The sequence below is a fragment of the Acipenser ruthenus genome, chromosome 1 (genome assembly GCF_902713425.1).
Source record: "Acipenser ruthenus chromosome 1, fAciRut3.2 maternal haplotype, whole genome shotgun sequence".
Lineage (NCBI taxonomy): Eukaryota > Metazoa > Chordata > Actinopteri > Acipenseriformes > Acipenseridae > Acipenser > Acipenser ruthenus.
Window position 1 is genome coordinate 89,740,697 of NC_081189.1, and position 25,635 is coordinate 89,766,331.

General features: G+C 38.7%; 1 protein-coding gene across 2 annotated transcripts; it reads right to left on the reverse strand.

Annotated features, from left to right (window-relative positions):
* Positions 1-460: 460 nt before the first annotated feature.
* On the reverse strand, positions 461-23,911 carry LOC117420593 (DNA-directed RNA polymerase II subunit RPB2). Of its 2 annotated transcripts, none has more exons than XM_034034078.3 (25): positions 23,740-23,911; positions 23,170-23,242; positions 22,867-23,017; positions 22,499-22,611; positions 21,145-21,364; positions 20,659-20,817; positions 19,219-19,383; positions 18,622-18,818; positions 18,068-18,187; positions 11,900-12,086; positions 11,024-11,167; positions 10,441-10,580; positions 9,820-9,931; positions 9,356-9,510; positions 8,664-8,862; positions 8,176-8,344; positions 7,223-7,319; positions 6,432-6,526; positions 5,957-6,207; positions 5,612-5,701; positions 3,314-3,421; positions 2,857-2,970; positions 1,941-2,101; positions 1,219-1,414; positions 461-816 (listed from the first exon to the last, which is right to left on the reverse strand). In XM_034034078.3, the coding sequence occupies exons 1-25, from the start codon at positions 23,756-23,758 to the stop codon at positions 727-729; spliced, it is 3,525 nt and encodes a 1,174-aa protein (XP_033889969.1). In that variant the 5' UTR covers positions 23,759-23,911; the 3' UTR covers positions 461-726. The 2 variants fall into 2 exon arrangements, with proteins under 2 accessions (XP_033889969.1, XP_033889970.1); XM_034034079.3 differs by having other exon boundaries at positions 23,717-23,911.
* Positions 23,912-25,635: the final 1,724 nt, after the last annotated feature.

Genomic DNA, 25,635 nt, shown 5'->3' on the forward strand with positions numbered 1-25,635 from the left:
GACTAAATCTAGCAACATGCCAAACATGGATTAGCCTCTAGATTTTGAAAAAGTAGCTCTCTAAGCAAAAAGGCCAAGTTCAGCAGAGCACAGCCTCGTACAAACCGTTTTAATTTGCATGGCAGGTTTTAAAATGGTACTGAAGGCAGAATGAGAAAACAACGTTGGGAATAATCCTTTCAAATTTAATCTGAAACCAATTTAGAAACACTAGTGTAGTCATAATGATAATAGATATTACATGTTTTTGTTATAAGGTTTAAATACTTAACCTTTACAGTTTATATAAAAACTGTATATTGATAAACTAGATATCATTAAATCAGCATTTAATTGATTATTAATGTTTCGTTAGCCCAATAAAAAGGTATCACATCTCCTTCTCTGTTAACTTGTAATTTACAAATCAGCAAACCACACATGAATAATTCACTGTCAAGACTGAATTTTTTTTTAAAAAAAGTTTTTATTTACTTATATAACAAAATAAGAAAAAAACCACTAGCATATGTTGCTTGTGCTCAAAACATTGACATTACAACAAGCAAAATACTTTGTCAAAAGTAAACACACCTGTCTTCAATATCCAAGCAAAACTATTGTAGTTTTCTAATTCCTGATCATCTTTTCAATGCCACGAAGAATGCACTGTGGCAGTTTAAAAATCTGTCAATTGAATATCTTGCCGATGAAACACCCCGAACAGTTACTCTCTAGTTCTAGTCTTTAACCAGACATCATACGGGGAGCAATACTCATGGACATCAACTCCTGGAAGAGAAGTTTGCAGGCATATGGCATGCGAACCAACGAAATCTGAAAGAAAGAGACAAATAGTTAATATGATACCACGCACTGGACTCTGGTTAAATACAAAAGCTTGAAGTGGGTGTCGGTGAGCAAAGCATTCTTGGGAGAATAACGTAAGAGGAATGGTAGCCATATTGGGTCAGAGGTCAATATCAAGTTCAATGGAATTTCCCGAGTGGTGTTTATATAACCCTGCACATTTTGTTAGCGTGCGTCAGCTTTGCAAAACTACTGCCAAAAAAGGGTTTACTTCTCTTTGCACAATCAAACTTAACCAAGACAATCATAGCATATAGATGTGTAATGAATATGAAGACAAAGAGATTACCATTTGCAATAAAAAAATATGTTTTAAAAAAAAAAAATCAGCAGCAGTGAATTTACCCTGTAAGTTTCATAAAAGCTTACCTGCGTTTTATTTCTACATCCACGACACTCATATGTGTGCGTCCTTGTATTTGCAATTGCCATCAGTCCACAGAGGTTACACACATGGACTTGGTATGGATCAGAAGCTTCAAACAGCCTTTCCCTCAAGAACTGTGCAGCTCCGTGAGCAATCTGGCAATCTCGTTCCATTTCACCGAAACGCAGACCTCCATCACTGGAAGAAAAAAACAAACAAAAAAAACAAACAAAAAAAAACAGATTTCAATGCACAGGTAAGGTAGCCGCTTTCATACCCAGGTTGTCCATCTGTGACTAGGGCTGACTAGGTAAATGTTGCAATGCTGAATTGATAAAAAAAGCCTCTTTTTATTAATTTACAAGGTTGAAGTTCTAACATTAACAAATGAATCATAGAATGCTCCAACTATAAAAATGAGGTTGAAATTGTACTATTAAATTCAATATGCAAGAAAAAAAAAAGAAAAAAAATACAATTTGTAGAAATTAGTCTTTACTGTGTAAAACCCTAGGGTATGCAATATAGAGTCCAGGCATTCAGATAAACTACCATTAATAGGATTACTTTAATTAACTTTGATTTGATTAATACTAGATAGCTGAATTGGTTTCGAATACACATTTCTAGTCCCCTAAGCAAGCCATGTTCTTGGGGAAGTATTACAGACAATTAAGTTAAACACGTTTTTTCCACCCTTTAACTTTAGCCTCAATGCACTCACCGTGATCTACCCTCCATAGGCTGCCTGTTCAGGATCTGAACAGGTCCACGAGCACGCGAGTGAATCTTGTCATCCACCATGTGCTTTAACCGCTGGTAGTATGTGGGACCAATGAAAATCTGGGAAGTCAGTTTGCGACCTGTAAAGCCATTGTATAACACCTGCAAAATATAATTTAGTTAGACCACCTTTTTAAAAGGCCTTATAGGGGCTTATAGCTGGTGCCCCTTGTCATCAAATGCATGCATTTTACTGGGTTCATGCAGGCAGTATTAACCCTTTGCGGTCCTATGTCTGACCCTGTCCGACATCAAAGAAGTAAAGCACAGGTGTCTAGTCGTTTTTTCTCCGGAAAAAGCAGAGAAAACCATTCAATGACTGAGTGAGACCGATAGGAGCCGGGGAAAAACAAACAAGATAGCTGCTTCCGCATCCAGCGCTCAAAGAATATCACAGACATTTGCAAGCTTTTTGAGATGTTATAGTAATAAAATAATGACTTGGATCGCATTATTGAGGAGTTTGGTGATAAAACGAGTGATCAGGAGGTGATTTATCAGTATGCACGACTATGAAGAGGTATGTGAAAAATACAGCGAACAAGGGGTGGGATGGGGCTGGAGATGCAGTACTGAGTGTCCTGTTGATATGCAGTGCCTTTAAAACCTGTTTTACTGTGAAAAAAACACTTTTAAAACAGCACGAGTACAATAAACTGCGCGTGTGAAAATAAATTGGACCCGACGCGCCTGAGATGCGCTGAATAAATGGACCGCTAAGGGTTAAAAAGCAAGACCACAGAGCTATCCCTGCACTGTGAATACGGAGAATCACTGTTCATGAACACCAAAATCCAAACATCAAAATTCAGAAACAGAATATAAATTAACTGGAATTACAAGTGTTAAGGGCATACCTCATTTCCTCTCAGATGATAACCATATTCAGATAACAGATTGGAAATCTTTTGCACATTCACAGCATCATTGAAAGGTGTGGCGTCGCCAATCTCCCCCTTGTTTGCCGACACCTGTTCAGGAAAACACATGAGAAAACAACGATTAGGTCTACTTTGAGTGATAAGCAGGTAAAAGAATCACATCACAATAAAAAAGGGGGCAGGATAAAGTTTATTCAGATCATTGCCTACTTTAGCATGTGCTACATCAGCAGATGTTTGAGCTATTGGTGTTTATATAGTTCAAGAAGTCTGCACTGTTTTAATTGAACAAGAAAAGTATTGCCCTGCCTTGCCCTGCCCTGCCCCCCCAATTTAGTCAACACTAGAATAACGATCGGTGTATAATTAATTAAATTAATTAACAAACAAACAAACAAACAAACAAACAAACACACACCACACACAAACATACCTTGCCCTGAAGACATTCAATCAAATGTCCAACGGTCATTCGAGAAGGGATGGCGTGAGGGTTGATGATGATATCAGGTGTTATACCTTCACAGGTAAAGGGCATGTCCTAAGAAAGAACACACATTAAATAAATAAAAAAAAGTAAATATCCAATTATAAGAACATAAGAAAGTTTGGTTGTTAGTAGCTTATTAATCCCAGAATCTCATCAAAGCTTCGTGAAGGATCCCAGAGTGTCTGCTTCAACAACATTACTGGGGAGTTGGTTCCAGACCCTCAATTATAATATGCCGGACTACGAAGCATTAAAAAGGGTATAGCATGCACTGCACGTTACATTGCAATTAATCCCTTGGTTTAAACCACCTGAAAGATGGAATAAAATGATGGAGCTGTTCCTAATAAAACAGGAGGTGTCACAACTATATGTGGAAAATTCAACTGATCTAAAAGGGTGATGGATCTACATATTGCAACCTTTGAAAATATTACAAAAAATGGGGACTTGTATTTAAAAGTAGGTAAAAAGACAGGTTGGGTCTCATCTAATTTTGAAAGCTGTGGTGTTATTTAGCTCCATCACTATTTAAATCAATTGAATATATACCCTTACCATTCCCACTGGCCAGTTTGGATAGAGGTAAAATCAGAGATTAGCCCAAACAAGGTCACGCATCACTATTCGCATGCAATCTTTATTTAAAAATGTTCCTTACATTCAACAGTAATTACTGGTCTCATTTTAACAGATTGGCTACATCCCAAGGATGGGTCAGTGTAATCGAATACACAAATAAATGATTAGAATGTATATTACATATTGGAGTACGTGGGGGAAAAAAGCCTTATATATTAGCTACTAGTAGAAGCAAACACATCTTTTTCTGAATGCAGATGCTTGACAAGTGTTAAGTCAGATGTTATTTGCTTATTAAATGGAACCAATTAATTACGCAGTGCTTGCAACAGCAAAATTCTACAGTAAACAGATTATGTTTCCAATTGTTGCCAATTTTGTTGCCTTGTTTTTAGCCAATGTTAACAGATCCCTGCTTTGAGGTCCCCTATAATGACTGCAAAACAGCAGCTTCCGCGCTGTTGCTAGGCAGCTGTGAAACCCCTTCCGGGAGCACGGCACTGGCGAACTCTAAATGTGTAAACTGAAACAAAATAAATGTATATAGCAAGTGCTAAACGAAGGAACTTGGGTAACATGGAAATTAGAAAAGGTAAATTTAACTTTATGATTAATATAAAGACTACTTAGAATACTTAGCAGAACGCAGTGACTAATAAGAAAAGACTTTTTTGCAGCAACTTAATTTCGCTAATGGCCTTCAAGGTCGATTTTTGCTGCAAGAAATGTTTGCGCTTTTTCTTTTAACGTACGGCACATGTATGAATAATACATTTCACGGCACATTAATTTTACGAATTTTTAATAAACGCGAAATTAGCAAACATTTTTTTTTTTTTTTTTTTAAACTCTGGACTGCAGTTCAATGTAAAACATCTACTGTTGACTTTGTGAATGGATGGAGTAACATCAACATTTGCACTGACCATTAAGAGTACAACCAGGTATGTTCCTTGTTTAATTATTTACAGGTTACTGAATAAACCAAGTAACTTGATGTAGGTCAGTACTTCATTTCATGGCTAGTTGTAATTGGTAGTAATGTTAAACTATTGTAATATATTTTCTATTGTTTTGGGCAGGTTACAATATTAGCACTATTATTTTATGAATGTTATTATTTGTTAGAATTAAACAGAATATTTAGGTTGCTGTATGACAAATGTTATTTTATTCTGAATACAACAAAAATTATTATTTGGTACTGTGCCTACAGAAAGAGTACTAAAGAAAGAAATCTCTCCTTGGACATTGTTTGTACACTTCATAAACTTGGCCAGCTTACTGTCATGCTGTCTGCTTGTAGTACACAAACGCTTTTGCCTTTTATTCTTGGGAGCGTAAGAGCAGGGATTACAGTTCGGGTAATCTAATACATGAAAATTTTGGACTGCATGTATTTGAATAGGAAACTATTTGAAATTGCCACCCCTACTACATTCTCCTGTCTATATCAAGGTATTGTCCACAGGATGTGCAAGGAGGGTGGTCTGAAACCACCATAGAGGAACACCTTACATGGCCTCGCTACTGATACTGACAACAATTCCATGATTAAAATATCTGTAAAACATATCTAGTGTGAGAAGCAGATTTAGCTTACAAATGATTAAAAACCCCACAAAAATACACAAAAAAGCATAGTTGTGACAAACTTACCTCTTGTCTATACTGGATACCACAAGTACCCTTTTGCCCATGCCTACTGGCAAACTTGTCTCCAATCTGTGGAATTCTTACTGAACGCACCTTTGGAAGGAGAAAAACAAATGTTATGGAAACAAGTGTTTGAACTGAAACATGATGAGACCTGAAATTTACAAACGAGAGACCAGTCGAAGCTCATCCAGTTGCTCGTAGCCGATTGCTCGTAGGATTCAAATGATTCTGCCTCATGACTGGGCAGCCTATCCTATACCCTCACGACTCTGAAGTAGCGTCTCCTTCCCTCGGTCCGATGTCTAACTGTATTCTCTGATCCATGTCACCGACAGCTGGACTCACCCTAATCTTGCAGAACTTGTAACCTTCCTGATTGAGCGTCACCATTACTTGATCCACAATACCAGTTTCACTGGTGCGGAGGAAAGTGCTACAGTCTCGCTTCGTGTATCTCCTGTTTGTGCTTTCCAGCTCGTCGTCGTTCTCAGGCAGAGTCACAGTTTTACCGATAATGACGTCCTCCCCAGAGACACGAACTCCAGGTGCTATCAACCCATCATCATCCAGCTTGTCATAGATGGCATGCCTCATACCTGAAATGTTTAAAACAAGTCATTCAAATGCATGCACCTACAACCGGACATCAAATTTGTATACAAAACTGCAAAAAGTATACTTTGGGGGGTAAGTTGAGTAATATATATATGTAAGGAGCACTGCTTACACTAAATTGTATCGTGATAATAGTTTGCCATCAAGCTTTGCTTTTACCAGCTGAAAGGTTTCAAACTGCAATATTAATTCAGATTTCCCTTACCTTGACAGGTTTCGCGTGTTGGTTTTTCAAAAATTTCCTCTTGGTCAAAACCTTTCTTTGATTCCTGTTCTTTGTAAGAACGGTAGAATACAGACCTAGTAAAATAAATTATATATATATATATACATATACACACATATACACACACACACACACACCCACATATACATTATATATATATATATATGTGCTTCATCTAAATGCCAATGAGGTACTTATCTGTTGGACTGATTTCATTTTTTTTGTATCTGTTTAAATGTAACATTTATGCATCCCAAAACATACTACAACTCTTACTGTAAAAGTGCTGCCCCCTATAGGTTAAAAAAAAAACATGCAGTGGGAGGCTGTTCAGTTTAAAGGGGACTCTACATTTGTTTTCCTAAAATGTAACTTCTTTCCTGCTTAATACCTTACTTTGTGTTTTCTGTATACATGTGTTTTTATTCTGCTTAGATTAATACTTACCATGCTTACTAACAAATTTCAGGAAAAATGCTTTTGGAAAGATATATTATTGTGGTTGAGTGAGCTAGGGAAGCATATTGGCAACATATCACAGTATTCAACAAATTCTTATACAGCATCCACATTGAAGTATGCTGTGTGTGTGTGTGTCATATATATATATATATATATATATATATATATATATATATAGACACACACACACACAGTGGCCCTCAAACTAATGGCTTAAATTCTTCAACAGTCACTAATCACATTTGCCTGTGACAACCTCACTAAACAGAAAAGGCAGTGCCAGTTAATCGTAAGAGCTGCATACAAACCTGAAGAAGCCTCTGTCAACAGCAGAGCGATTCATAATAACAGAATCTTCTTGATTGTATCCTGTGTATGATGCAATTGCCACTATCGAGTTGATGCCTGAAAGAAGAAAATATATACAGTGTGTGTGTCCCTATACAAGCCGCCTTTGGGGAATGTAAACCATTTAGACTTATTAAAAAGGACACACAAATCTAAACTGTAGAAGACTGCAGTAAATCAACATCAAGGATATACTTAGTGTGAAATTAAACAGGACTATGGGACACAGCTACTTTAATCTCTACTATTAGTTTCAGTGGTAGCAAGACAATAAATATTACTATTCAAATTAAACAAAAAGCCGATGTCTGCTTGACACAAATTGAGTAGAAGAAAACTAAAAGGAAGAAATGCAGACAAGTCATTTGCTCATATGGGTGTAGTGCATAAATGCTTTTGGTTCTTGCATTGAATTGTAATGTGGAACAGTAACTTTTTTTTTTTTTAAATTAGCTTCAATTGACTAATGACGAAAAAATAAATAAAAAATGTAAATGCAGGATATTTAAATCACAAACTAAATTTACTTATCACATGATACGCAAGGTATAAACTGATTTGTTATTACTTATCAACAATGAAAATTGTGTCAGACTCCTTAAAATTAGAACCTTAAAATTGTCAAAATGGTCCTTGAAGGTCCTTAATTTGTATCAGAAAAACTGTATGAACCCTGCTTGCAGTACTATTGTCATTGCATATATAAATGGTTTTAATCCGAACTTGTTGCATCTTATTCCATATTGTATTTTTCGTAGTATAATTTGCACTTACTCTAAACTACACACTTTAAATATGAAGCTTGCATTGTAACCCTGTACTGCCCTATAACATTTTTAAGTCGCCTTGGATAAAGGCGTCAGCCAAACAAATAAACACTGTTCTCAAACTAAAACTCTGCTTTGACACATACCTGCTGGAAGTTCTCTGAATCGTAGGTACTCCATAGAACGTGTCGTCACCAAGGGTTTCTGCGGGTAATACAGCACATGCGCCAGGGTGTCCATACGCACATGGAAGTTTGTAATATAAACACCCATGGCTTGCTTACCCATAGCAGACTGGTATGTGTTTCTTGGGGACTAAAACAAAAAAAAGTTATTTATTTATATATTATAATGCACAGCAAAAATTTCAGTACATCTATGTTCTTGTAACCCCTGGTACCTGGGGAATATTTAATTGGTTTCCAAGATATTTTATGTATATAGTTTTATTACACGTTTTGAATGGGTATGCCACATTTTACAGCAAAGCATAAAGTATTTTAAAGATGTGTTGCATCTGCCTTATTTACATTATTTAACAATTGAGTGCTTAGGAGATCTTGAATTTAGGACAGGTTTCTAGTTTTACTTCTCTAGGATGAGGAGTAGGAGACAGCTTTAAAAAAACAAGTACCTGGTTATGATCTGGGAAAGGGATAATGGAGGCACAGACTCCAAGGATCATGGATGGATGAATCTCACAGTGGGTATAAGTTGAGCAATAGGCAACTCCCTTCTCCTGTAAGTCATCCGGGGTCATTGCAAGCATCACAGTCTCCTCTTCCAGGGTATCTATATACTCAACGACACCACTCGCCACGAGATCCTGCCAACTGCAAAAATGGAACAGGCACATTTTCCATTAACACAATGCACATTTAAAGACTTTTATAGCAGGCATTTCATATAAAACTAGAACGACTGCAAAACATGTATTGACAACACAAAGAGCATGCATATGTCATTGGTCCCACCCCAGAGATGCAACTACAGAATGACAGCTATCAAATATGAAAAAGACCACTGTGTACGCATACAAATTTGTTGGGTTTCATTTTTAAAATTTAGAACAAAAAAAAATGCATTTGTCCTGAATTTGGCTGCTGCTCTTGGATAAAATTCACTGTACCAATTTAGTTGCTTATTTATTATCGCTTATTTATTATCCAACCATATGATTCGTCATAAGTAGTAATAGTCTATTTTACTTATCTGATAAACAGCTCATGCAGCTACTGTGACAGGCACACAATCCACAAGATATGTTCCTTAACAGACTCAACATTAATGTACCCAACTCAATGTAATAGTCTGGTTAGCATTTACCTGTAATTATTGTACTCTCTCTCTTTCAGCTGGTCGATATGTCGCCTCTTTAGCAGCAGCTTCTGTTTCTCCACAATCAGAAGCGGTCTACAGATTCTTCCAGCATCCGTGTAAATACGGATCTCACGCTCTCTGATATCTCGGATCATAGAGACCTGTGGAGCACAAGAGAGAGAGGACTGCTGCAATATGGATATAAACATTCCCTTTCCAGTTAAGCAAGGAAAGATTATTGTTATTACTGACAGGAATATTTAATAAAAACATCAACTGCTAGGGCAAGGTTAATAATTTATAATTAACATTTTGAACTTGAATCTCAAAATATGCAAATTAGGTAATTAGTTGTATGTTTTAATGCAGTGGTAAATCAGCAAGATGTTTGGATAGATGTTTAATTTTTTTTTAGATAGATAAATCTCTCTCAGTAACTGCAGTTTCTGCTAGCTGAATGAAATCCTTACCTCAGACACTATGATGTCCATTTGGCGACGCAGTTTTCTCAGTGTATTCATCAGCTGTTCAGGATCCTTGTGTATGCCCACCCAGCAGCCATTGACAAAGATCTTGGTAGCACTGAAAAGTAACATTTCATATCAAACCTAAGCACACTCTTCAGGATGAGAAAGTCATATCATTGTAGTAGCAAATGGGGGCCAATGTAAAAGGAGCTCTGGTGGTCTTAGCTCCTTGTGGGAAAGGGTCGAAATAAAAGATAAATATCTTTACAGTCTTTTGACGCTTCATTTTGAAAGTGCAAAATTCAAAGCAGCACAATCTAGGGACCAAACTCCAATGCCATAATTCCACACCACAAAAATGTAAAGCGTTATTATGCGAGTGACGGTGCCACTCTTACATTCCAAAAGTTTAATACGTTTTAAAAGTCAGACTGTATTAATGTTTCCTGGTGTAGGATTACAAGGTCATATATTTATTAAGATCAGATGGCTCCCTGTGGAATCATCAGCAAAGTTAATCAACTTTGCACAGCCACGAAGTGAACCTGTGCTCCTGTGTATGACTGACTCTGCACATCATAAGATATTTTGACCTTAAATGTAAAAGCAAACAGCTGAACTTACTCAGCAATAGCAGCAGGTGAAATCTCCTCCAGGTTTTCCATACTCCACTCCTCCAAGAACTCCAAGATTGGGGAAGGCTGAGACCCCACAGAGATGTAGGCCATGAGAGCCAAGTTCTTTACAAGCCCTACAGCGTGACCCTAAAAGACATTAATAAAATAGCATATGGTCTCACTGGTGAAAACAGTATTGAATCCTCATCTAAAATACACCACTACAGTACTGCTTAGTAATGTGCTCTAAGACCCTTTATGTGAAATATATGCTTAAACTTAAAGTACATAGAAATAAGATCATTTCTGTAAACCGTACCCAATATGTACCGCCATCATTTTGGAGTTCTAACATTTTCTTATATGAAACACACACATATTATAGTACCAGTGAATGGCTTTCTAAGGGTCGCTTACTGCAGATACTTCAATGCTGCACTTCCTCAACTTGAAGAGGTTGCATGAAGAAACACAATCAGCATTAAAAACAGGTCAGTCACAGAAAAGCAGCATTGGTACTGGGAAGCACTAAAATGTAGAAAAAAAAACTAAGAAATGAGTTTTGACAAGATGTAAATTGATGGTCTTACCTCGGGAGTCTCTGCAGGACAAATCATTCCCCACAGCGTATTATGCAGCTGCCTGGGTTTAGCCAGTTTCCCATCTCTACCAATTGGAGAGTTCAGACGCCTCAGGTGAGACAAAGTTGAAGCAAAAGTCAGACGATTCAATACCTACAAAGTAAATATTTAGAGAAATCAAAGTGCAGTAGACAGGTTTCTTCTTGTTCATTTGTACCTCCCCTCCACCAATTTGGGGCCAGTGTAGTGTTAAAGAGCCATCCCTCTTAAAGCCTCCCAGTTTTTTTTAAGAAAGGTGCGATTCAATGGAATTCTTAAGGCTCAGATTCTGAATGCACTGGTGTACAATGTGAAAATGCACTCAAAGAGCATTATAACAAACCGCTGATTCGGTGTCTTACGACAAGGCGGCAGGAAGGAAATGACTTCCCCCTATTACAAAATCACCAAGTATTAAAGTCGCAGCATATGAACCGAAATTATTCGTGAGGGTTGATTCCACTTAAACATGACATGAAACCCGATTTTTTTTTTTTTTAAAGCTTTACTTTCAGAAATGTATGTGGTTACACAGGACAGTTAACTGTTCCAACAGTAAAAGTTATTCACCAAGTTAAATATGGTTATGTCAATTTATTAAAAAGGCACTACCACACATTACAGAAAAAGTGTGTGTAGCAGGAATAGCAGCAGTTATTTTGTCTAACTGGTTTCATAGCCGTGTGTAGCAGTGTCTATAAGGTTTATCACTACAGGTTGATGGACCCATAACAGCGGGTGTTCTTGGGTTTAGTGGAGGTGCTATTTGGTAGTAATCCTAACATGCGAAAATGTCTGTTTATGCCATGTAAGTTTCACGGTCCGTTTCATCTTCCCGATAATTACCTGAGACACTCCAGCTCTAGCCTGATGGGCCTTCTTCACGTCGCCCCAATTTCCTGTAGCCAGAGAATACTTCAATCCATCCGAGATTATTCGGGTTTTGATAGCCAACTCCAAATTGAAATCTTTCCCTCGGTCTATGAATTTCTGTGCATAAATTCTGATTTCTTTCAACAGGTTCTTAAACATTCTGGAAAAAAACAGCAGTAGCATGTAACTTTTAGGGCATGTCTTAGTTATTGAACCCACCCTGGAGAGCACAAAAAGATTGCACTCACAGATCTCTGCATCATTTTTCCTTCAAGCCTGCTGCAATCATGGCTGCAGCGACCTTGGAGGTTAATGGTTACATTTCTATTTCAGAGAACCAGGGTTATGATAATAATCTAACGTTTCCTTTCAAGTAAGAAATGTAACCATTACCGTATGGATTAGTGTACCAAAACCGTTGCAAGGGCAAGATTGCAGAACGACTGGAATGCTACATGGCTAAGCAAGCGGCTGCCCCGTGCTTTACCATATGGAACCCCAGTAACAAGTAGCTAGGGGGAAAAAATTGAGGGAGAAACTCACCTCTATGCAGTCTTTTCATTTAAAGTAGGAGGCTAGAAATCCCAAGACGGCAGGGGGGTATGGGGGTCCTCCCCCAGCGCAGGTGCAAGTGGCAACGCCCCCCACCGAAAATCGAATGTCAGGGGTTTGCAGGGGTCTAAATCCTGTATATCCTGGGCCTAAATATGTGCCTTAATAGGGACCCAAAATTCAAAGTAAGGAACTTTGTTCATTCTTATGATTTTAGGCGTCAAGATTTAAAAAGAGCAAGGAAAAGTTACTTGTGTCTGATAATTAAAATTATTTAAATTAGAATTTTAAAATCACAAACTTGTGTTAGCACACAGTAAATTTCAAAGTAAGTAAAGTCCACATATTTAAGCAAACTGTTTGGTTTTGCAATAATTACACACAGAAAAAAGTGGTGAAAGAAAGACCAGACCCCAATGAAACAGAGAAATTATATTTCAGGCACAAAAACAAACAAACAAACAATGTCATATTATATAGCTACCATAATACTACGTGAGACAGAAGAGAAATGTGAAGCAATTTCGAAATTAAAGATAAAAAGCAGTATTAATTGGCAGTAAATTTGACTATAGAAGAGGTAAGCCATGAGCTGTGTTTTGTTTTCTATTTTTTCATGTATTCAAATTTATCCCTTTGCATTTTATAGAAAAAAACCAAAAACAAGACACATTAAGTTTCTAAAAAATATTCATGGAACCAACCAGTCCTTACATTTATTTTTAGTCTTCCAAAATTCTGAGTATACATACTTTCCCATGGCGCCGTTTCTCATTAACTACCGCGTCAGAGAATGCGCAAGTGTATTAATTAATTAATTAATTAATTAATTAATTAATTAATACATTTTTAAAAATGTGCTTGTTAGAACTGCGATTTCGAACACTGTTGATTTTACAGTTTTCAGAAGTTTGTTTGTTGCATTTTCTGTAAACATTAAATCGATTCTACAGTAAGTTGTATTAATTCTGTTAACACTTGCTTGATTAAAATAAATACAAATAACAATAAATAATGATGTATTGGCATTTACTTGAACATATCTTGAAAGTAAAAGTCCAGTACATAAATATCAAGTGATAGGTATATGAAATTGGAAACTACAGTACTGTGCAAAAGTTTTAGGCAGGTGTGAAAAAATGCTGTAAAGTAAGAATGCTTTCAAAAATAGACATGTTAATGGATTATATTTATCAATTAACTAAATGCAAAGTGAGTGAACAGAAGAAAAATCTACATCAAATCAATATTTGGTGTGACCACCCTTTGCCTTCAAAACAGCATCAATTCTTCTAGGTACACTTGCACAAAGTCAGGGATTTTGTAGGCATATAGTCAGGTGTATGATTAAACAATTATACCAAACAGGTGCTAATGATCATCAATTCAATATGTAGGTTGAAACACAATCATTAACTGAAACAGAAACAGCTGTGTAGGAGGAATAAAACTGGGTGAGGAACAGTCAAACTCAGCTAACAAGGTGAGGCTGCTGAAGACAGTTTACTGTCAAAAGTCATACACCATGGCAGGACTGAGCACAGCAACAAGACCCAAGGTAGTTATACTGCATCAGCAAGGTCTCTCCCAGGCAGAAATTTCAAGGCAGACAGGGGTTTCCAGATGTGCTGTCCAAGCTCTTTTGAAGAAGCACAAAGAAACGGGCAACGTTGAGGACCGTAGACGCAGTGGTCGGCCAAGGAAACTTACTGCAGCAGATGAAAGACACATCATGCTTACTTCCCTTCGCAATCGGAAGATGTCCAGCAGTGCCATCAGCTCAGAATTGGCAGAAAACAGTGGGACCCTGGTACACCCATCTACTGTCCGGAGAAGTCTGGTCAGAAGTGGCCTTCATGGAAGACTTGCGGCCAAAAAGCCATACCTCCGACGTGGAAACAAGGCCAAGCGACTCAACTATGCACGAAAACACAGGAACTGGGGTGCAGAAAAATGGCAGCAGGTGCTCTGGACTGATGAGTCAAAATTTGAAATATTTGGCTGTAGCAGAAGGTAGTTTGTTCGCCGAAGGGCTGGAGAGCGGTACACGAATGAGTGTCTGCAGGCAACAGTGAAGCATGGTGGAGGTTCCTTGCAAGTTTGGGGCTGCATTTCTGCAAATGGAGTTGGGGATTTGGTCAGAATTAATGGTCTCCTCAATGCTGAGAAGTACAGGCAGATACTTATCCATCATGCAATACCATCAGGGAGGCATCTGATTGGCCCCAAATTTATTCTGCAGCATGACAACGACCCCAAACATACAGCGAAAGTCATTAAGAACTATCTTCAGCGTAAAGAAGAACAAGGAGTCCTGGAAGTGATGGTATGGCCCCCACAGAGCCCTGATCTCAACATCATCGAGTCTGTCTGGGATTACATGAAAAGAGAGAAGCAACTGAGGCTGCCTAAATCCACAGAAGAACTGTGGTTAGTTCTCCAAGATGTTTGGGCCAACCTACCTGCCGAGTTCCTTCAAAAACTGTGTGCAAGTGTACCTAGAAGAATGTTTTGAAGGCAAAGGGTGGTCACACCAAAAACTGATTTGATGTAGATTTTTCTTCTGTTCACTCACTTTGCATTTTGTTAATTGATAAATATAAACTATTAACATGTCCATTTTTGAAAGCATTCTTACTTTACAGCATTTTTTCACACCTGCCTAAAACTTTTGCATAGTACTGTACTTCAAATGGAAATATTGGAAGTATTGTTGAAACCAAAAATCATTAAAAATCATCCGAAACCTAAGGTTCGTGGGGTATTGGCTGCAACTTTAGATACACACAACAATAACCTAACCCTAAACCTAAGGTTCATGGGGTATTGTGGTCACGTGGTAGGGATGTCGCAAATTACTACCCTGTGTGAGCTACCCTGTGGGGGCCTTTGTTCTGCAGCTATATACTCTGGGAAATCGCTGCTATTTTACTGGAACAAAACAAACATTTTGAATACTATTGACTGGAACATACAAGCACTGTAAAAACTATTTTAGGCAGCTCATCTGGCAAAGTAGACAGCAATCTAACCGGCTGCCGACTGGAAATGAGAAGGCTGTTTGTGCTTGTGTTGTAAGGGTCGACTGGGAAGCTGCCCTTAACACTAGTTCCAAAACCAGGGTTTTGAGAATCCACGACAAGTCTGTAGAACCCAGTGAAGGTATGGGGAGTAGCCCACACTGCTGTCTTACATATGTCCATGTACAGAGCATGACCTTTGTCCTGGCCTCTGTCAAAATTAAGCAGGCTTTCGCTATTGAGATTTCCTGCATCTCACTAACCCGCTTTGTGGAGGTGATAGCGAGCAAGCTGCTTTGAGCGATAACTGCAGCTCAGCTGAATGCAGGAGCCCAAATGGAGGCTTCATGAGTGCATTAAGCACCACGTTTAGCCTCCAGCAAGTACAATGGCCTTCATAGGCAGCCAAAGTAGCGGAGCCCCTTTTACTTGTACCTGTACTGGGAATGTGTGTACAGTGCTCTGGCACTTTGCAGGGTGTCGGTGACCCTATTAAAAAGCCCCAGATGGCTCAAATGCAGCCGTTCAGGGGCCAGACCCAGAGCTGTAGGCTCAATGGGTCGGGATGCTACAAGGTCCTCCGTGCCTGACTGAGCAGGTCGCGGCGCTTGGGCAATTCCAAAACATTGGTGAAGACCAACCAAGGGGGGGTTAAACACTCCGGCCATTCCACACAGCACCCCGCCTAGGCGTAGATGGGCCGGCTGTTTCCGCCTTCAAACATGGTGGAACACTGTTAATAGGCAGTCGCGGTTCAACGCGGGTTGAAAAACCCTGCTGCTGAACCAGGCCTGCAGAGGGATCATGCACATGAGACCCAATTGAAAGGTCTGGGAAGCTGCTGCCATCAAGTCCAGATATTTCTGGAATGTAACTACCGTGAACGCTCTGTTAAGTGGAAATAGCTCCCAACATGCGGCTATTCTGTGCACTCTGCCGTCCGACAGAGTGCCCAGCATGGCCCCGGCGTGAGCTGGCTTTTTGCATGAATCACCGTAGGGCCCAACCGTTGAAGGTGGCCGATGACCAGTTCCGTGTGGGCACAAAAGTGAGCCAGTTGTCCAGATAATAGAGCATTCCAATGCCCGAGTCTCAGTGGGGCCAGATAGCTTCCATGCACTTCAAGAAGACACAGGTAGCTAGGGAGATACCAAATAGTATGATACAGAACTCGTACGCTGTTCACTCCATGGTTCTCCTTTGGCAAAGAAAACCTGTTGGGAAGAGCGCTGAGCAGGAGTAAGGGACGTAGAGCACTCCTTAGAGCTACGGGGTAGCCGCTTCTCAAGTAAGTGCTTGGAAAAAGGGCGCGGAAGCTGCGATTAGCCAGATCCTCCTTGGGGTGCTCTGGCCCCAGGCAGGAAGCACCTGCCGTGCTTGTCCTCAATAAGCAGACTGGCACAGGGATAGAACCCAGGCATGATGCAAGGAGCAAGCAATACAGTGTACAGACAGATTTGTACAGGTGCTGCCTCAGTCTGCGTACAGATATCAACTGGGTGGGTCAAGATCCGAGCAGGACTGGTTTAGCACCGGTTCGGTATGGGTACGGCACCGGGAATTGAGGTAACCTCGGTCCTGGTACTGCGGGTGGCAACTTACAGGGACACCCACATGTAAAAGCCACTGGCAAAAGCACGCCGTCAGTACCACACACGAGACTGAGGGAAGCCTGCTTGTTAGAAAGTACCAACAGCCTTCACAATGGTGATGCTAAAAGCTGTCACCAAAACAGCATCAAGATACAGTGGTAGGGATTGCAAGCAACAACAACCAAAGTGAGTATCTTGGTCCTGCGCAGTGCTTCTGAGCCCAGCAGCTGCTCATGTGCTTAGCACCACGTTGCAGACAGACCTGCGCGTAGCATCTGTTAAAAAAAAACAGAAAATACAAAGAGAAAATACAGTAATATAACAATTACAGAAATATAAAACGTCTCGTATTGTGGTAAAAGGCAAAAACGAGAAATATTATAAGCTCCAGGTGAGAGCTATACAGCCTGGAGGGAGAGCATAAAGTCAGTAGACTTATGTTGCTGGATCCCTGGCAAGTAGCGACTTGAGTCGCTGTCTCCCCGCGGGGCACAAAGCTGAAGTGGGACGCAACAGGCTGTAGTACACGCAACAGGCGTAATTAGTAAAAACTGTTACAGCGATTTGTTTAAATATCACATAGAATTTATGTAAAAACACAATAAATGCTAAATATATACAGACAGAAGCAACAAATTACTTATCTGAACAAGGCTCTCCAATCAGGTCAGTCTTGAAAGAAATGGTCCCGAGATCTGTGAGCGCAGTCCTTGTGCCCTCGGGGGCGGGCCATGACGGCATCACTGGCTCAGAGACCAGCTTTGGTATATACAATATTTCATGTGTCTTTAAGAGTTAAATACCCATACAGTAATGGTTACATTTCATACTTGAAAGGGAACCACAGCTGTACATAACATATAATTCAATTTGGCATTTTCATTTAAACTTCTAAACCTTAATTACAGTGTAGTTGTGCACAAGAGATACTTCAATGTGTCTGAAAGCAAATTAGAAATACAAGTAATTGGTCTTACCCTCTAAATAGAAAAGCAAGTAAGGGTCCAGCTAGATCTAGTCTTTTGTTTCCATAGTGATCTCTGTCATCCAGCTCTCGTCTGCCTAAAGCAGCCAGTAGAAGCCTATGAACCATGTACCTAAAAAAGAAATGACTTTTTATTGAACAGCTCAATTTTCATTTCTCCTAGGCAACTAAAACACAAAACATACTGAAAAAGTTTATGATCAAGGTCCTGGGAGAGGCCTACAAATAACGTTTAGAATATACTTGGCACCTAATGTGTAGTATCACACACAGAGTTACTGTACGTATTAAATATGGTTTTTACCTTAACCACCACATTTTACATAAAAGGTGCAAGCTTGATTATGTCATTTATAAACAACACTATCATATTGGCCTACACACTTTGCATGTTTATCTTATTTGTTGCTGAAAGTTGTACATGCCTATAATTTAACTACCCTGGAAGCAACTGGACATACTGTGCTGGTATTTGTACTTTTATATTTTTTGATAAATATATATTTACTAAAATGTAGGTTTAGGTAAAAGGTTACTGCATCCTACCCCAAGAAATAGGCCTTCTTTGTTTCACAGAAGTCACTGACACCCACGTGTGGCAGGACTTCTTTCTGCAAGACCTCCTTGGCGTACTTAATTCTCTTCTCTTTCGTTACTCCCGGTTTCGCACCCCTTGACCCGATGAAATTCAGAGCCACATTCTGTTCCTGAATAACAAAAGCTTCATCCAGCGACGGTTTGACCTGGAAAAAAAATATACAAGATAAAATAGGAGTCTGGACTGGCCTACATTTGTGCCGCCCACATGCAATGGGGTGGGTTTTCAAGCTTGTACTTGTACCAGAGAGAATTAATCAATTATAACCAAATATGTTTTCTAGAATTAGAATGTGGTCCCCTTGAATTCACAGCATATATTTGTTTTTTTTATATAATTTACAGGCACACTGATTATGCAAAACAAGCAAGTTAGCTCAGTTTCAGGTAATGCCCTGCTCCATTACTCAATTTTTGTCAACACTTCCAACTAAAGTAATTTCAATCATTATCACTCCAAGTTTAATATCTTCATATGGTGATGCAGCCTTTTCTGGGTGTGTACATATCTTGTTTTATTCCCTTAAATAAATACCTACAACTTACCATTTCCATCATTTCTGGGTCATCAAAATCATAAATAATATGCTCCAAGATGTCTCTGTCAGACACAAACCCCAGAGCACGAAACACAATGATGATGGGGACTTCTTGCTTAATATATGGCAATGTGGATACGATTCTCTGACCAATTGCACTTTTCTTTACGCCCTGTTGAGCAAAAAAAGGTTTGACCATGAGTACCTGGATTGGGATTAAATCCTGAAGTGAAACAGAATAGTTCAACCAGTAACAGGTTTAAAAAAAACATTAGCAAGAGAATCTTACTGTAAAGAGAAAAAAGGTGACTATTCTTGGGACTATCTAATGCCACTTCATAACGTAGTTCAGAATTAATGCCAATTCCATCTGTGAAACCAGCCAATTGAATATTAACCTGTCAAAACCCCAGCCCCTCACAGACAATTTCCGCCTGGGGGGCTGTGCCCTTAAATAAATCACAATATCTTCCAAAGTATAGACAGCACAGGCATGGTTCAGGGCTTGAATTTAAGGTAACCCCTTGGGCATCAAGACTAAAACCTCAGGTGTGATAAAAGTCTTACTCAGTACCACACTGGAAGGAGACATCCAGAAAAAATACATAAAAAAACAACAAACGCTTTTCATTTTTTTATGTTCTATAGTCATTTTTTCAACTTGTAGCATATGAAAAGATCACCAACATGTCTACTATACTGGGTAAAAATTTGGAACTGTTTGAACAAAGGGATCAAATTCTACGGGAGTTTTTATAAAGCTAAGCCCAAGGGTCCCCAAACCTCTCCAAAAATAAACATTGTGTAAATCTTTATGTCAATTGATACACTAAGTTCTAAAAGGGATGTTATCTTCTGGCACCTCACAGGCTAGCCATTGCCACATGCATTTGCCTTTGAAAGGCTTTTTTTTCCCCCTTATCTCATTCAAGAGGTGGGCGTGTTTGTTTGCACATCGATTACTCTGTGACGGATTGGGCTACAAAAAGTAAAGGCATGAATGGAAAGCTTGTGACCTCCCCTACAACGTGATCAGGGAGACTTTACCGTCATCAAGGTTGTAAGACCAGAGCAGCAAAACGCAAGCTAGTCGATTGCTTTTGTTTTGAATGCATGGGGGTACTAGACACATTGCGAATGGGATATCTCAGCGGTGAAATGACGGATTCGAAAAATTCCTTCGCTGTTTGACGGTAGGAAAACAACGATTTTGATATCGAGTCAGCTTTTTTTCTCTTTTGCTTTTGTAATATTACAAATGAGTTATGAAATATAATATTTACGTGCAGTTCCGTGTTCCGCCCGCGGGACTAGAGGGCGTAAGAGGTTAAGCTCTTTAAATTTAGCAGAGAGCCAAGTACATAGAGTTCATATTATTTATCATTGTTTTTTATGACACCAAGCGCATTACACGTGTTTTAAGACCCGTCAAGTAATGCGTTCTTACCTGTCCACCTCTCGCCATCATGCTGACCCATATTGAACTTGTTGGGCGGGAAGAGTTTTCCAAACAGGATCGACATTCACCTGTGTAAGCATATTTAGAATCTTTCTTTGCAAACACATAAACTGTGTTCGTGGCCATCTTCTCCTGGGCAATCAGAACCTAGAGCAAAAAGTACAATGTTAACACAGGCTGCAACTTTAAAAAGGAAAGACACAAGTTAATCCAATTAAGAACAGCCACTACCACAAGATATACCAATAGATCAGCCAATGTGGATTACGTGGTAACTGGGGTAAAAAAAAAAAAAGGCACCAAAAGAACTACATCCAAATGTATAACCCTCAATTGTTCAACAAAACAGGTGTTGTTACTGTAAAGGTGCTCAGAATGATATGTGGATGGCTAATTGCAACAGAAGCCCACACAAAATATATATTGCAACAGTCAGTCGGTTAGGTGACCAGATCCTTAAACTTTCAGACTCACCTTTTCTGATCCATTAATAATAAAATAGCCACCAGGATCCAGGGGACACTCGTTCAACTCACAAAGATCACGATCCGTCAGGCCACTCAACAAGCAGTATGTAGAGCGAAGCATGATTGGGATCTTTCCAATGAAGGTTTTCTGGTGCTGTGTCAGCAGTTGGTCCTCTCCCTCCTTAATTATGGTTTTTGTGATGTCCACATAAAGAGGCGCCGAGTACCTGTACATGAAGACAAGGGCAGAGCAGTGAAAACACAATCCTGGAAAAAAAGTGTCACTTAAGCGTTAAAAGAGCTAGGTGAGCCATTCTCTTGAGCCTAGACAGGATGGCTTCTACTCTCCTAAGGGCAGATGCACCTCTTGCACTAAGCTTTTAAATAGTAGCCGCAGCATTATAAACCTGGAACTTTCAAAACAGCAATACTATGAGTGTGAGGTAAAACAAGTTAAATTAAAATGAACATGTTTGTGCCAAAAACAATAATGTTCTTAAACGTTATTGCTCCATCATCCGCCTATAATACATCATATTGAGAACAGAGACGACTGAGTTATTGAATATTAAAAACAAAATAGTCATGAATTTCAAGGGACCAGCAAAAATGGGTCTTCGCAATTATTTTTATTATCAGGAGTCTAAGCCAAATCCATATTGTGAAGTTTCAGTAGTTATAGTAACACTAAAATCACATTTCAATTACAGTACAATGAAAAGTATTTTAAAAAGTACTGCACATTTTATTTTCTCATTTGTGTCTTACAGTGGTCCCAGATACAAACACATTCTGATCATGGGTATTGAGCGAATCAGAAGCATCCACAGCTTGCTGTTCGTAGACCTGTATTACTACACCCGTCTTTTAGAATGGTGGACAGTGTTCATGGGAATGTTGAAATCTGTAGAAACTGATAATTTGCACAAACAGGAAACTTGTGTTCAGTAAATCTGTATTATAATAAATAACTTACAATAAGCGGCAATACTACTGGGGCAGCAGTGTGGAGTAGTGGCTCTGGACTCTTGCCCGGGGGGTTCAATCTCAGGTGGGGGACACTGCTGCTGTACCCTTGAGCAAGGTACTTTACCTAGATTGCTCCAGTAAAAACCCAACTCTATAAATGGGTACTTGTATGTAAAAATAACGTGTAAAAAATAATGTAGTTGTATGTAAAAATAATGTGATATCTTGCAACAATTGTAAGTCACTCTAGATAAGGGTGTTTAAGAAAATAATAATAATAATAATAATAATAATATAGAAAAATAAGTGTGCACCTCCTAAGGTGAAACTTAACAGCAACACAAATTTGCTCCATAACAGAAAGTAGAAATAAAATCTCTCAAACCACTTACGTAAGGTTTCGGAGCCTGGCTTCATTTGGCATCATAGGCGAAGGAGCACCATCTCTCTCCCAATGTGTTGGTTTAGACAGATAAATCTGTTCAAACTTCAGCAAATAACGAGGCTTAAATGGAAAATAATAATATATATGTATTTAACATACATGGAACTCTATATATATTCCTGAAACTCTGAAAAGTTGGATTGCAAGGATACACACAGTTAAAAGTTATCAGAACATGAAGACAATTTACGAACAAGAGAAAGCCATTGAAACCATCTAAGCTTGTTTGGTAAATCACTGTAAGAAAGCACTTGGCCCGTTCACCAGTGAAATTATTTGGTTTTATCAGCTTAGACAAACAAATAAAAAACGTACCGGTTCTTCAATCTCTCCAGTGGTGTGTTGAGCTTCAGCTTGCAAGTCAATTGGAGGGGCATCCTCGACTATTCTCTGCACGGACATCTGAATAAATTCATCAAATGAATCCAACTGCTGTCGTACCAAGCCCTTTTCATCAAAGTATGAGCTAGACGGACAGAAATAAAACATTTAAAATTAGGGACAAAAACACAATTTAGGATCCTGCTCATCCAGTTAGATTAATAAGTGACACTAAGAACTAAAAAGGCTAAATGAAATCAGATCATAGAAATTTAAAAGAGATACTGGTAAACTTACCTAATAACAATCCAACAGGCTTCCTGCCACAAATCTGGAGTGATTTCATCCTCATCTTCATCATACTGAATATCTAAAAACAAAAAAGCACAGGCTCAATGTCATTTTTAAATGTAGTATCTGTTGGTTTGTGGATGCACTACTACAGGGTTTTAGGTAGTTCCACACAAAATGGATCAGTGGTCCTATTTCACCTACAGCATCACAGATTCTATTGATTGTGCAAGTACTGTACCTGAAAATATTGTTGGTACTTTTGTAGTAAATTTGCTATATGCATTCTGTACAAATGAACTTTTCTCCCTGAAAAATTGCACAAACACATGCACTACACAGTCACAGGGCTCTTAGATGCCTACGACTATGCAAGACAAAAAATGATAGGTTCATATCCCAGAACTGATGCACAGAAGCAAGCACAACCAATCTAAATTAAATGTTATCAACGGAATTAATTCCGCCACATTTTTCAAAGCAATCCTATCAAAAATTAAATTAAAACTTCCGATGGCGCCATGTACAACGCATACTAGTACAAAACACTTACAACACATACTGCAACGATATTACCTTCGTCTTGGTCATACATCTTAATACGGGTTGTTTTCTTTTATGCACGAAACAAAAGGTGTATAAATATATATTTTTTAAAAAAATATCTGCGCATGTGTTCAGAAACTGAAGTACATTTCTTTATTCCCACGCCAGCCCGTGATTTAGGACGTCTATGGTCAAGTCTTAATTTCCGGTATAGAATACCACAGACTACTGCGGGGGAGCAATGATATTAACTTTTGCCAGACACACACACACACACACACAGACAGACGTCGTTTTGTATATATTTACGTTAATATATATGTGAAAATCACTAAAGGTATACAACATATACGAGATATGTACTCCTTCATAAAATACATGTAAAAAAAAAATTTTTATGCCAGTCCACCCCTATGAAAAACCAGTAGTACAGTGGTCGATTGCAATGCATGCTGGAGAATGTATTTCTCGTCTTGGGGCTCCAGGAACAGTGAACTGCATCCAGAAACGCTGGTGAATTGAGACTGTATACTTACAGATAATGATATAGATTGCGATTTTTACAACAGCTCTGATGAAACGGTTTGCCTTTATACCAGACTATTCCAGATTGATGCAGCATGTTTTCTTCTTTAGGAAAATGCAGGAGCAATTTAAAATAAGACTGAAAGTTATATTGTTTGGTTTCCAAGATGTCATGCAATTTGTAAATGGTTTGATTTACAATGTCAATCTTTTAATTATATTCGAGAAATACCATTTACACTAAGCAAAGTTTCTAAAATTGAAGTCGCCCTTTATTTTAATCCAAGAATAACCAAAAAACCTGAAATGTAAAAAAAGCACAAAGAACCTATAAATTGTAATTTCTGTGGTTTTTTTTTTTTATAATTCAGTATTGTATATCAAATGTATCCGAGCTCCCCTGGCTCAAACATAATTAGACAATTATTTAGAACATAAGAACATAAGAAAGTTTACAAACGAGAGGAGGCTATTCGGCCCATCTTGCTCGTTTGCTTGTTAGTAGCTTATTGATCCCAGAATCTCATCAAGCAGCTTCTTGGAGTATCCCAAGATGTCAGCTTCAACAACATTACTGGGAAGTTGGTTCCAGACTCCCACATATCTCTGTGTAAAAAAGTGCCTCCTATTTTCTTCTCCATTTGTGATCCCTGGTCTTTGCTTCTTTTTTTAGGTCAAAAAAGTCCCCTGGGTTGACATTGTCGATGCCTTTTAGAATTTTGAGAGATTGACTCAGATTGCTGCGTAGTCTTCTTTATTCAAGACTGAACAGATTCAATTCTTTTAGCCTGTCTGCATATGACGTGTCTTTTAAACTCTGAATAATTCTGGTCGCTCTTCTTTGCACTAGAGCAGCAATATCCTTTTTGTAACGAGGTGACCAGAACTGAACACAGTATTCTAGATGAAGTCTTACTAATGCATTGTAAAGTTTTAACATTTCTTCCCTTGATTTAAATTCAACACTTTTCACAATATACCCAAGCATCTTGTTTGCCTTTTTTACAGCATGCAGTACCTTACATTTTTCTCTATTAAATGTCATTTGCCATGTGTCTGCCCAGTTCTGAATGCTATCTAGATCATTTTGAATGACCTTTGCTGCTGCAATGGTGTTTGCCACTCCTCCTATTTTTGTGTCGTCTGCAAATTTAACAAGTTTGCTTACTATACCAGAATCTAAATCATTAATGTAGATTAGGAATAGCAGAGGACCTAATACTGATCCCTGTGGGACACCACTGGTTACCTCGCTCCATTTTGAGGTTTCTCCTCTAATCAGTACTTTCTGTTTTCTACATGGTAACCACTCCCTAATCCATGTGGATGCATTTCCTCGAATCCTTACTGCGTTCAGTTTTTGAAATAATAGTTTATGCAGGACTTTGTCAAAAGCTTTCT